Below are 12,529 nucleotides of genomic sequence, written 5' to 3' on the forward strand. Positions count from 1 at the left end.
ACGTAATCAGCCTCTTGGGTCCACAAGGAGACCATGAAAACATCCATTTCCCTAACCCAATACCACATCAACCCTGTAAGAGAGCAAATGAAGAACCAGTACTTCAGGGTCCAAGGTTAGGCCTCAAAAGAGAACGCTGAGATCATCAAGTTCCCACAAACCATCCCTTTAAGGATCCATTATAGGTTCTGCCCAAGATTGACATTAAGCTCGACAGTCTGTAGAATCCACAATTCCTTCCTTTGCTCACCTCTGGTCTGCTGTTACTACATGCCAGTTCTCCACAACTACTTAAATATGAGGGGTGATTTTCACGGCAGGCTTTCTTTGTACCAAGGGAATGACCTGACAGGCCAGGATACAATTCATTTAGTGCAACTATGTGCTCACTGATTTCTCTTGTCTTCTTAGCAATGGCCATTTATTTATGTGTCATTTCACTCACTCTCACAGATAAGGATAATTTCAAAGTAAAAGATACTCTCATTGGAAAAATTCAGCAGCTAAGCAGACACTGGCATTAACTAGTTGATTTTTTTTCTTTTTTAATTTTCATTATTGAATTCTTAAGACCAAAATTAGATCCTCAGTCTCCAGAAAAACCATTCAAACTCTAAAAGTAAGTTAAAATTACCTTTTTGTTTGCAGTTCAATGTTGGCTGCATCCATTTCACTCAGCAAATGACGTGGAACCCTGTATCTCGGATTACCTCGAGCTGTGAACAAAACTTGTCATTAACCAGCGCTGACCAAATAAAATCTGGCTGCTGAAGAGTAACATGGAAAACTGGAAAGGACCGTGCTGGGAGCTAGGAAAGCTTCCACTAACCATCTGTGTAAATACTAATTTTCTCTGGATCTCAGTTCTCCCATCTGAAAGATGAAAACATTGGAACAAATGAAAGGTAAACAGTTCTTTAAGCTAAGCTAGAAGAATTCTACTTCTTCAACTCTCTTTAAATATGCTTTTTAAAAAGAACACCCACTATTTTCTTCCTGATAACAAATGTGATCATTGGTTGCTGTAAAAATTCTGGAACGTATTTTTTAAAATGTAGAAGAAACAGATATTACCTGCAATCCCACTCCCAAGAGAAAATGTTAAAATTTGGTCTCTGCCTCTGGCCTTTTTTCTATACACACACTGTTATTTAAAGCACCTGGGATAGGATTCAACAAATTGGTAACTTGCTTTTTCATTTCCTACATTGTGAGCATTTTTCCAAACTCTTAAATGATTACATAGCAGTCCATTCTATAAACAGCATAATTAATCTAACCAATCTTTTCCTGTTAGACATTTAGGTGATTTCCAATTAGTCACTGTTATAAAATAATGAGGGTAACAAATATCTTTAAACACAAATATTTACTGACAGCTCTGATTATTCCAAAGCAAATCTGTAGAAGCAGAATTACCAAATTGGCTGTATTACCTTATATACCTACCAGCTATAGAGGAAGTGCCAACTGCTGAGAACCAGATTAACAGGAATATTTGACTTGGTAGGAAAAAGTGGCATCACATTGCATACTGCTTATTTATATCCTTTCCCAATTCAGTACTGTGTACAATGGAATATATGTAAGAGCATTCTACAGATAAGGGAAATCAATTTGTCATATATTTTTCCGTTTTCCACTAGCTTGTCATTTGTCTTTCAACAGTGTTTTTAAGGTTGATATCACTTTTCCTTATTTTTTCTTTCTTTGCTTTTAAGCTTAGAAAGGTCTTCTCTACATTAAGATCAGAAAAAGATTTATATGTTATACATTTTAAGGTTCCTTTTTTATATAAACATTAAAGGAACTAAAATTTCATTCAAGTGATTAGTATAATTTGATTATATAATTGATTATACTAATTGCTAATTCAAATGATTAGCAACGAACCAAGTTCCCAGTTGTATTTATCGAGTGATTGGTTTTTCCATCTGACAAGCTACCTTATCATGGATTAAAATCTTAAAAATATTTACATCAATTTCTGGCTTACTGCTCTATTTCAGTGTTCTGTCCCCTCTTTGCATTAGCACTACACTGTCTTAACTGCTATAGCTTTATAATCATGTTTTTACTGATGGAGTAAATTTTCCTCCAGTAGTCCTGTCTTCAATTTTGATTAATTTCTCTCCCTAGGTGAATTGTACAATCATCTTGCCAAGTTCCATCTCTTCATCCTCCCAAAACGTTCATCAAGATTTTGGCTAGATGGGGCTGGCCCTGTAGCCAAGTAGTTAAGTTCCCACGCTCCGCTTCGGCGGCCCAGGGTTTCGCCGGTTCGGATCCTGGGCTCGGACATGGCACCGCTCGTCAAGCCACGCTGAGGTGGCATTCCACATGCCACAACTAGAAGGGTCCACAACTAAGAATACACAACTATGTACCAGGGGGCTTTGGGGAGAAAAAGGAATAAAATAAAATCTTTAAAAAAAAAAAAGATTTTGGCTAGACTTTTACTCAATTCCTAAGCTAACTGGAAGATCATCATTTAGTACATACTCCAATTATGTACATACTAAAATTCAATTCACTGAAAAAGATAATATTCCATCTGAAGATAGTCTTTTTCTGTTAATATATATTTCTAAACTGTGGATTCTGTTCCATAAAATTTTTATCAGAACCATTACCATATCTTTTTCCCCTCAGAAAAATACAGAGCCTTTTCTGATTAACAGAATAGTTATATAATTGTTTCAGATCTAGAAAGTTAATTTCCTTTGATTCACATGCAAATTAGTAACTGTTTTATTCTTATTCTTTATAAAAATGATCACTATTCTCATTCTGTAAGAGTAGTATCCTCTTCTCTAATCATAGCTATGTTTCAATCTAAAGAGCTTTCCTAGTTAGGATTTTTTACTTTTGAGTGGACTTTGAGAAGTAATCAAAAAGTCTTACAGACTAATTCATGTTAGCGGCTTCAATTCAAAAATATTCTTTATCATTGTGGGTCTCAATGGTTAACCTCAATGGGGTGAGCTCTCTGAGCCAGCCCTGGTGGTAGAGTGGTTAAGATTCAGTGCTCTGACCCCTGCAGCCTTGGTTTGTTTCCTGGTCAGGGAACCACACCACCCATCTGTTGGATGTCAAATTGTGGTAGTGGCATGTTGCTGTGATGCTGAAAGCTATGCCACCAATATTTCAAACACCAGCAAGATCACCCATGAACAGGTTCCAGAAGAGCTTTCAAACTAAGACAGGCTAGGATGAAGAACCCAGTCACCTACTTCCAAAAAAATTGGCCAGGAAAACCCTACAAAAAGCAGAGGAGCAGTATATGATACAACACCGGAAAATGAGAGGACAGCGCAAACAGACCGGGCGGGGTTCCACTTTGCTGTACACAGGCTCGCTAGGAATCAGAACTGATTCAATGGCACTAATAACCAAATGAGCTCTCTTAAAAGGTTCGCAAAGAGTGCTTCAAAGATACTTCAAGTGCAACTGCTCAGAGAACACATTACCTTGAGGGAAAGGAAAATAAGAACATAAGAAAGGGAACATATGAAAACAAGACCAAGGCCACTTACAACTCAAAGGCAACACCTGGTGAATAACAGAGCCAAACCTGTCCATAAGGGAATCACGTGGAAGTAGCCCACACAACAAGAAAACATTGTGTGATCCCAGAAAATCCAATTTTGAAAATCTAACTGTTGTCTCATATTATTAGAGGGGAAAAAATTAAATAGAAATATATAATCTTTATAAAATGACAGACTGTTGGATTTCATCTGGTGTAATGCATTTCCTACTGTTAGCTTTAAAAAATTTAAAAATGTTCCAAGACTAATTTTCTTTTAAAAGGGTAAAAATTAAGATAGCAATCAATATTTATCTTCTAAAGTCATTAACTTACACAAATAGGATCATTTCTCTCTCCATACCTTCAGGGGGTCTCTGCAACTGGGATTTCCGATAAAACAACATGTAGGCACTTTCTTTACCCTGAAACTGCTGTTGAATATCCTTTTCCTTGATCGGTTGGACTTTGGAATCATTTATATCAAACCAGTGGGGACAGGACGTTCTACCATTGAATCCTGGGGATTCTGAAGGAAGGGTCTTGAAAATTTGTTGATCATTCCTTTGGAAATCAGGCTCAGCCTGGAGAGTAGAGTTCTTCAAGAGACGAACTGTACTTTCATCTGAACTGAGTAGAAATGTCTGAGAATGAAGCTGTAAGAACTATACAAAAACAAAAAACAAATACTAGGTTAATAAAAAATTTTTGTAATTAGACAGCATAAAAACTTTATCTTCCTCTCTGTGATTACATATTTTAACTTCACCTTTATTTTTAGCCTGGCCAGCCAGGAGGAAAAAACACCCATTTGGGCCATAACAGAACATTTAATAAATATCAGAGCACTCTCTGTTAAGCTAACAGCTGCATCAAGGGACAAAGCTGCCATGCCACAATCTAAAAATATTTTAATTATACCTTAATACTGCTGTTTAAAAAAGTACTTTACTCAAACAGATTAGGTAGAGCAAATACTTCTGAAATGTTTAGAGCAATCTAAACAAACAAAGCACAGAACAAAGGCAACCACAGAGAAGCACCATAGAAGATAATTTCAAAACTAGTGACCCAGACAAACCCTGCTGGGATAAAGTAATAATTAAAGGCCTAACGATTGTTTAACATTAATTAAATTGAATGTTGTCTGTCCTGGAAGCTACAGGCTAGCTCAGGACATCAAAGCAGAGAAAGGCTGAAGTCAATCCCAGACGCTGTTTCTCCAGCTCTTCCAGCGACAGGCTCAGCTGCGCTCGGTCGAGCCCCCGGCACCCTCTCCTCTCTCACTCCCAGTCTCTGCGTGGCCTTGCAGTCCCTCCTCTTCTCTCAGCACAAACTTTACAGGGAAAATCACCTGGGAGGTTTATGTAACATCTGCTTAGCTCATCAATCAGTATGGAAAATTCTTTTCTCTTGAAAAGAAAGAATTTGTGGTAACGAAAACTCTCTAATCAAAAGTACTATTTTATCACAAACAGAAGGGCATGGGGCATATGACCCCCCCCCCCAAACATATTGTTAACACTGTATAATCGATGGTAAAATAGTTTTTAGCTAATTTGTTTTAGGTACAATAAAATATCAACAATTTGAAACCTTTGAGTAAGGAACTTTCTGAATAAATAATTTTTTCTTTGATAATTGAGGATTAACTCTTTTAAGCCTCAAACTTCAGTACAGTCTGGTCCTAGTAATGGCAGGGAAGTCTTATTGGACTAAGCCTCCTGATAAAAATGATAAACTCTAGACAAAACAACGAAAACAAGTGCTTGGAGAGTAACCAAGGCAGGCATAACGTGGGGGGAACATAATCCTCCAACAAAGAGAAGCACACAGGCCAAGTTCTACACTAATCCTCCTCTTCCCAGCGGGCAGCAGGGCACAGAGGAAGAGAGTTCAAGCAAAGGGCAGGAGTCTTACAGGGTGGCGGAGGAAACAAAAGGTGAGAAGGCCAGAGAGGCTAGAAAGCGAAAGGGAAACTCCTATAAAGGAGCCCCGAATCTGTATCAAACCACCTCAAATCCTTGGTGAATGGTGCACAAACCGCCCCAGACCCTGGGAACCCAGCGTAAAGCAGAGGCTGGGAGGGTCTGGATCTGAGCAGAGATTCTAGCACCCTGCTGCTGGGTAGAAAGAGCACGGAGCTAAAGCCCTGCCAAACTGGAGATGTATGACAAACTTCTGAGGCTCTCCACTGAAACCCTAGAAGGGCCGGCATGCCCTAGGTTTGGGGTTGGCAAACTCTTTCACAAAGGGCCAGAGAGTAAACATTTTAGGCTTTGTGGGCTAGGAGGCAAACTTGAAGACATTATGTAGGTACTGATACAACTTTTTAAAAATAACCATTTAAAAATGTAAAGACAGTTCCTAGCTCACGGCTGTACCAAAGCAGGCAGCAGGCCCTTTTTTGCCCACAGGCCACAGTTTGCTAAGTCTTCCTTAAGAGGAAGGACCATGCATGGCCCAGGACTAAGAGCTACTCCATAGGACTAACAGCAAAACTGCAACAGACCCACCCTACCACAGCCCCAAATGAAGCTTCCAGAGGATCAGGGCGATTCAAAGGTATTTGATGGCCTGTTAGAACATAACGTGGAACCCTTTAGAGATCAAGAACACAATCCACAGTCTCCACAACACATCATCCACAGTGTCCAGGAGGCAATATAAGATTATATGATATGCAAAGAAACAGGACAATGTGATTAGCCATCAAGAGATGATACAGTCAATTCGCAAGAGAGAATAAGTTAATAGAAATAGACTCAGAAACAATCCAGATGTTGTAATAACGAAGTTAATAAAAATAAGTTAATAGAAATAGACTCAGAAACAATCCAGATGTTGTAATAACAAAGTTACTAAAAATAAGTTAACTTATAGGAAAGGATGGACAGAGTGGGTTCAGATGGGGAATTTCAGCAGAGAAATGGACACTCTAAATAAGAATTAAGTAGAAATTTTACAGCTGAAAAATACAATATCTGAAGCAAAAAGTTCATTGGCTGGGCTTAACAGAAGTCTGGTTACAGAAGAAAGAACCAGTGAATTTGAAGACAGATCAACAGGGGCCGGCCCTGTGGCCGAGTGGTTAAGTTTGCGCAGCAGCCTGGGGTTCTTGGGTTTGGATCCCAGGCACAGACCTACATACAGCTCACTGAGCCATGCTGTGGTGGTGTCCCATACACAAAACAGAGGAAGACTGGCATGGATGTTAGCTCAGGCACCATCTTCCTCACCAAAAAAACAAAACAGAACAGTAGAGAAAATCAAGAAAAGCAAAGTTTTTAAAAAAAAGTTTAATAAATTTGATAAACCTTTAGCAAGACGGATAAAAACAGAAAGTTTGGGGCTGGCCTGGTGGTGTACTGGTTAAGTTTGCACGTTCTGCTTTGGTGGCCCAGGGTTTGCAGGTTCGGATCCCAGGAACAGACCTAGTACTGTTTGTTGAGCCACGCTGTGGCAGCATCCTACATAAAACAGAGGAAGACTGGCACAGATGTTAGCTCAGCAATAATCTTCCTCACGCAAAAAGAGGAAGATTGGCAAGAGATGTTAGCTCAGGCCAATCTTCCTCACAAAAAAGAAAGAAAGAAAGAAAGCTACAAAGCACAAATTATCAATATCAGAAATGAAATAGGGAACATAACTTCAGGACTTACAGACATTAAAAGGATAACATGGTGATATTTCAAACAACTTTATGATAAATTCAACACTTTAGATAAAAGAACAAATTCCTTAAAAATCACAGTTTTCCAAAATAAATAAAAACCAACTTCATACTGTTTGCAAAAGACACACTTGCATAAAAAAGCTTGTATGGTTACATTAATACCAGACAAGGCCGAAAGGCAACGAATATTAGCAGAGATAAAAGAAGGGCATTTCACATCAGGGGCCATAACAATGCAGAATGTGTGTGCACTTAATCACACAGCTTCAGAATAGCCGAAGTGACAGCGTCAAAATTTTGTCAAAAGGAGGAAGAGACAAATCCACAGTTATAGTTGGAGATTTAAAAACTCCTCTCTCAGTAATTGATGCAAGAAGTAGACAGAAAAATGAGTAAGAACAGAGAAGACATAACACTATTAACCAATTTGACCGAGCTGACATGTATGAAACACCATACCAACAACTGCAGAAAATAACTCTTCAGGGAACACAGAACATTCAGCAGGAGAGACCATATTCTAAGGCATGAAACGAGTCTCAGTAATTGCAAAAGAACTGAAATCACAGAGAGCATGCTCTCAAAGTATGATGGAATTAACTAGAAATCAATTTATAGATGTAACAAGAAGATAATTAGAAATCTCCCCCAAATATTTGGAAAGTAAGCAACATACTTCCAAAAACCTCACGGGTCAAAGAAAGAATTACAAGGAAAATTACAAAATATTTTGAACTGAATGACAATGAAAACATGTCAAATTTAGCTGCAGCTAAATTAGTGCTTTGAAGGAAATTTAAAGCTTTAAAAACATGTATTAAAAGGAAGGTTTAAAGGGGCTGGCCCCGTGGCTGAGTGGTTAAGTTCACATGCTCCACTGCACGCGGCCCAGTGTTTCATTGGTTCAAATCCTGGGCGCGGACATGGCACTGCTCATCAAACCACGCTGAGGCAGCGTCCCATATGCCACAACTAGGAGGACCCACAACGAAGAATATACAACTATGTACCAGGGGCTTTGGGGAGAAACAGGAAAAAATAAAATCTTTAAAAAAAAAAAAAAAAAAAAGGAAGGTTTAAAAAGAACTGAGATACTAACCCAAGAAGCTAGAAAAAGATGATCAAATCAAATACTAGAGATAAAAGGAAGGAAATAATTAAAAACAAGAGCTGAAATCAATGAAATAGAAAACAGATGAGTAGTAGAGAAAATGGGCAAAGGCAAAAGTTTGTTTTTTAAAAAGTTTAATAAACTTGATAAGCCCCAAATAAGATTGGGAAAAAGGGAGAAAACACAAATTATTAATACTAGGAACCAAAAAAAGGAAATAACTGCAGGTCCTACAGACACTAAAAAGATAATATGGGTTGTTTTGAACAACCTTCTGCCCATAAGTTTAACACCACAGATAAACGGATAAATTCCTTTTATCTACAATTTTCCAAAACAGTGCAAGAAGTAACTGAAACATAACTCTACAATCAAAGAAATTAAAACTATAATTTAAAAACCTTACTACAAAAAACGTTGCAGGTCTAAATGGCTTCACCAAACATTTAAGAAAGAAATAATAAACTGATGCTAGAAAAATTCTTTCCAAAAATATAAAAAAGAGAGTATTTCCCAACTCTGATACTAAAATCTGACAGACATTACAAAAAAAGAAAAGACTGATCTCTCTCATAAACATAGACACAAAAATCCTTAATAAAATATGAGCCAAATAAATATAGCAATGCATAAAAATATATCATGACCAAGTGTGATTTATCCCAGAAACATAAGATTTGCTTAACACTGAAAATATCAATCAACAGAATAAAAAAGAAAATCCATATGATTATATTGATAGCTGTAAAAAAACCCCCAGCGTTTGACAAAATCCAATCGGTAGTCAAAATGAATCTGTCAGTCAACTCTATGAATAAAAGCTAACTTCCTTTACGAAGCTAAGATTCATTTACAAGCACGGTCTAATTAAGACACACGGAAGCACTTAGGGAAGCACACAAGCTCTTCGCTCCTACAAGAAAGAGTCCAAAATATTTCCCGAGTGTTCTGCTGCTTTGCTTGTTTTCAGTAAGTTGTCTTATTTCTGGAAGTACCAGTTTTTGCATCTAATCTTACAGCCTAGGAAACCAGATCACCAAGTTTACTAAACTTGTGTGTAAAAGAAAGATCAAGTGAAATTTGGCTGAATATCTGAAGACATTTCTATAAGTAAAATGATAAGCTTTAGGGTATGCACTTTGTGATTTTTGCTGCTGTGATCTTTTTTTGCTTACTTCTTGATTCTATGATAAAAATTACTTAATAACTTAATACTCAATAAGTACTTAATTGAATTCTAACCATTAAACAAAAATAGTGATTTTATTTTCACCTAATTTAAATTTCCTTCAGCAAAGGAATTCATGTTGCTGGGATCATAATAAAATTTCCTGGGAATAGGACTTCCTATAATGACACCATGTGTTACCTTTCGCAACGGTCCATACTGTTTTCTATACTTCTTGTTCCAAGATATTCCTATCTTTTTCAAGAGTTTCTGGCCCAGCTGATCAACAGGAATTAGATTACTCTCCTCCTTAGGAAAGAAATACAAACTATTTTAAGAAAATCTGATAAGATATAACTGCAATATTTATGAGTTCAACAGGATCACATCTAATTAAACGTGTCTAAAACAGCAAATGTGTAAGTAGATTAACCATAATTATTTCAAAAGAAAAAGTTTTTTAAAAAGTAGATTAAGGGGCTGGCCCCGTGGCCAAGTGGTTAAGTTCGTGTGCTCCGCTGCAGGTGGCCCAGTGTTTCGTTGGTTCGAACCTGGGCGCGGACATGGCACTGCTCATCAAACCATGGTGAGGCAGCATCCCGCATGCCACAACTAGAAGGACCCAGAACGAAGAATATACAACTATGTACCACGGGGCTTTGGGGAGAAAAAGGAAAAAAAATAAAATCTTTAAAAAAAAAAACAGTAGATTAAGCCTCAGTTTAGAAAACTTGAATTATGCCACTTTCCATGTGCCGAAGTTTAAACATTTAAAGAGCAATATCCAGATTATTCTGAGCTTTGGTAAATTCCTGATATTATGTGGGATTTTTAGAAGAAATATTTACGTGCAAAGAAGGATTATTAATGTCTTTTCTGAATGCTTTGAAGTACAAACAAGTTCTAAAAAGGGGCAAGAAGTGACTATTAAGGGCTGAAATGTGTCCCCTGACCAAAATTCCTATGTTGAAGTTCTAACCCTCATAATTTCAACTGTGACCATATCTGGCTAGGGCCTTTAAAGAACTGATTAAATTAAAATGAGACCATTATGGTGGGCCCTAATCCTGACTGGTGTCCTTGGAAGAAGAGGCAATGTGGACACACACAGAGACGCCAGGGATGCACAGGCACATAGGAAAGAACGTGTGAGGACATAGCAAGAAGGCAGCTGTCTGCAAGCCAAGGAGAGAGGTATCAGAGGAAACCAAACCTGCTGACATCCTGACCTTGGGCTCCCAGCCTCCAGAACTGGGAGAAATAAACGTCTGTTGTCGAAGCCCCCCATCTGTGGGATTTTGTTACGGCCGCCCTAGCAGACTAATACAGTGGCCATAGACCAATACAGTTAAAGGACTCAGTCTAGGACCCTACTAAAAATTATGAAAAGTCACTTATTAAGAATGAATGAATAAACGAAAGAAGACCTGCTATCTTTACTATAGGGTACTAAGCAAACATTAAAAGTCATATACTTGAGGTATTACATTAGGAATGAAAAAGGGGACATAACTTCAGGGTCCTACAGACATTAAAAGGATAATATGGGAAAACAGTAAATCCAAAACAGTATGAAAAGTAAATCCCAATTCTACTTAAAATGGCAATAACAATACCAAGAATACCCAAACCCAATCCCAATATATGTATATAAACACAAAGAAAGCAGAATGCAAAGAATATACATCAAAGTGTTAATGTCTAGGCATTTGGTTTATTGATACTTTTTGTTTTCTTTATATATTTTCTAGGGTATTTTCTCCTCTTAAATTTTCTACCAGGAATATGTATTTCTTTTATAACCAGAAAGTCTCCAGTAAAAAAAATTTTTTAAACACACATAGAGAAGTCTCAAAGGAAAAAAAGACTATGAATAGTAATATCAGTTCTACCAACAAATCTCATTTATATGATATACACACACACACAAATATAAACACACACACACTCTCCCTACCTGTAATAAGATTGTTTTTAGAATCATCAGTGGATCATCAATCTCTTCTTCATTCTGAAGGTCTTTCAAATTCACATCTGGTTTACTATTTTCCTCCTATAAAGGAAAATAATAAAGTTTCTATCAGTAATCCCTTAAAAGGTAATTAACAAAATAGGAATGTTTGTGCTACAGAGGTTTCAAGATGCAGAAATGATAAAAGCATCATAATAATTTCTACATGTTTTGGAATCAGGCAGACCTGGCTTTGGATTCCAGCTCTGGTTGAACAGTCCTGGACAAGTCACTTAACTTTTCTGGCATTATCTGTAAATGGGGACTGTGAGGTAAGCAAAGCCTCCAGCACAACACACAAAGTGGGGTCCACATCTTCCCAACTAAGCACTACGTGAGATGCATCCTACAAATGTTGATACGCTGTATTTCCAATACCATTCAGTTCAAAATATTTTCTGGTCTTCATCCAATTTATCCTCACTCACTTGTGTTGGCCTAATAAAATCCTACCCATCTTTGCAAGCTGAACTTAAACACTCCCTTCTATTTCCTGATCATCCAAGTTTTCACCCATTCTATGAACTTCTTTGGGAACATTCCAAAATTCCCCTGAGAAGGCATTTTTATTGATTTTTTCCAAATATGCCATCTTGCAAAAGTATTTTAAATTGGCTTAAAACCATAAATACAATTAGCTCTAAACAATTAAGACAAAAATAATGAAATAGTGGAAGAATAAGGCAGACTAAATACATTCTGCTGTAAAATTACTAAAACTGATGGATAAAGTAAAACGCAACACAACAAAACAAACATCTTTTTAAACATGCACTGAACTAGGTAGAGAATATGAGGAAAATCCTCAAGGAAGAAGTGAAAGTGGAATCCAAGGAGGAAATCCAGAGTTGAGGCTACAGCTACCCAACCCTGCTGACACAGAGCTTCACTCTGACGCTCACAGGACAGGGTTTGGGAGACAAAGCCTAAGGGGCAACCCCAAGTAGGGAGCTGAATAACTGGTTTTCCAAACAACCAATTCTCTGCCATCACCTGGGTGTCCTTCGATTCAATCCGATTCTGACACTAACTTT

General features: G+C 37.5%; 1 protein-coding gene across 48 annotated transcripts in view; it reads right to left on the reverse strand.

Annotated features, from left to right (window-relative positions):
• Nucleotides 1-12,529, reverse strand: part of USP40 (ubiquitin specific peptidase 40) — a 77,197-nt gene that overhangs the window by 45,064 nt on the left and 19,604 nt on the right. For 42 of the 48 annotated variants that reach the window (XR_011539832.1, XR_011539833.1, XR_011539840.1 and 39 more), the window contains 4 exons: nucleotides 11,442-11,537; nucleotides 9,686-9,793; nucleotides 3,894-4,194; nucleotides 635-716 (listed from right to left, as the gene is read on the reverse strand). Coding sequence is in view for 26 of the 48 variants with exons in the window: in XM_070618590.1 (XP_070474691.1) it covers nucleotides 635-716; nucleotides 3,894-4,194; nucleotides 9,686-9,793; nucleotides 11,442-11,537 (587 nt within the window). In the remaining 22 variants the exon portion in view is untranslated. The other 6 variants (XM_070618606.1, XM_070618602.1, XM_070618589.1 and 3 more) reach the window with 2 other exon arrangements.

This window comes from Equus przewalskii, chromosome 5 (genome assembly GCF_037783145.1).
Source record: "Equus przewalskii isolate Varuska chromosome 5, EquPr2, whole genome shotgun sequence".
In the NCBI taxonomy this organism is placed as follows: Eukaryota; Metazoa; Chordata; class Mammalia; order Perissodactyla; family Equidae; genus Equus; species Equus przewalskii.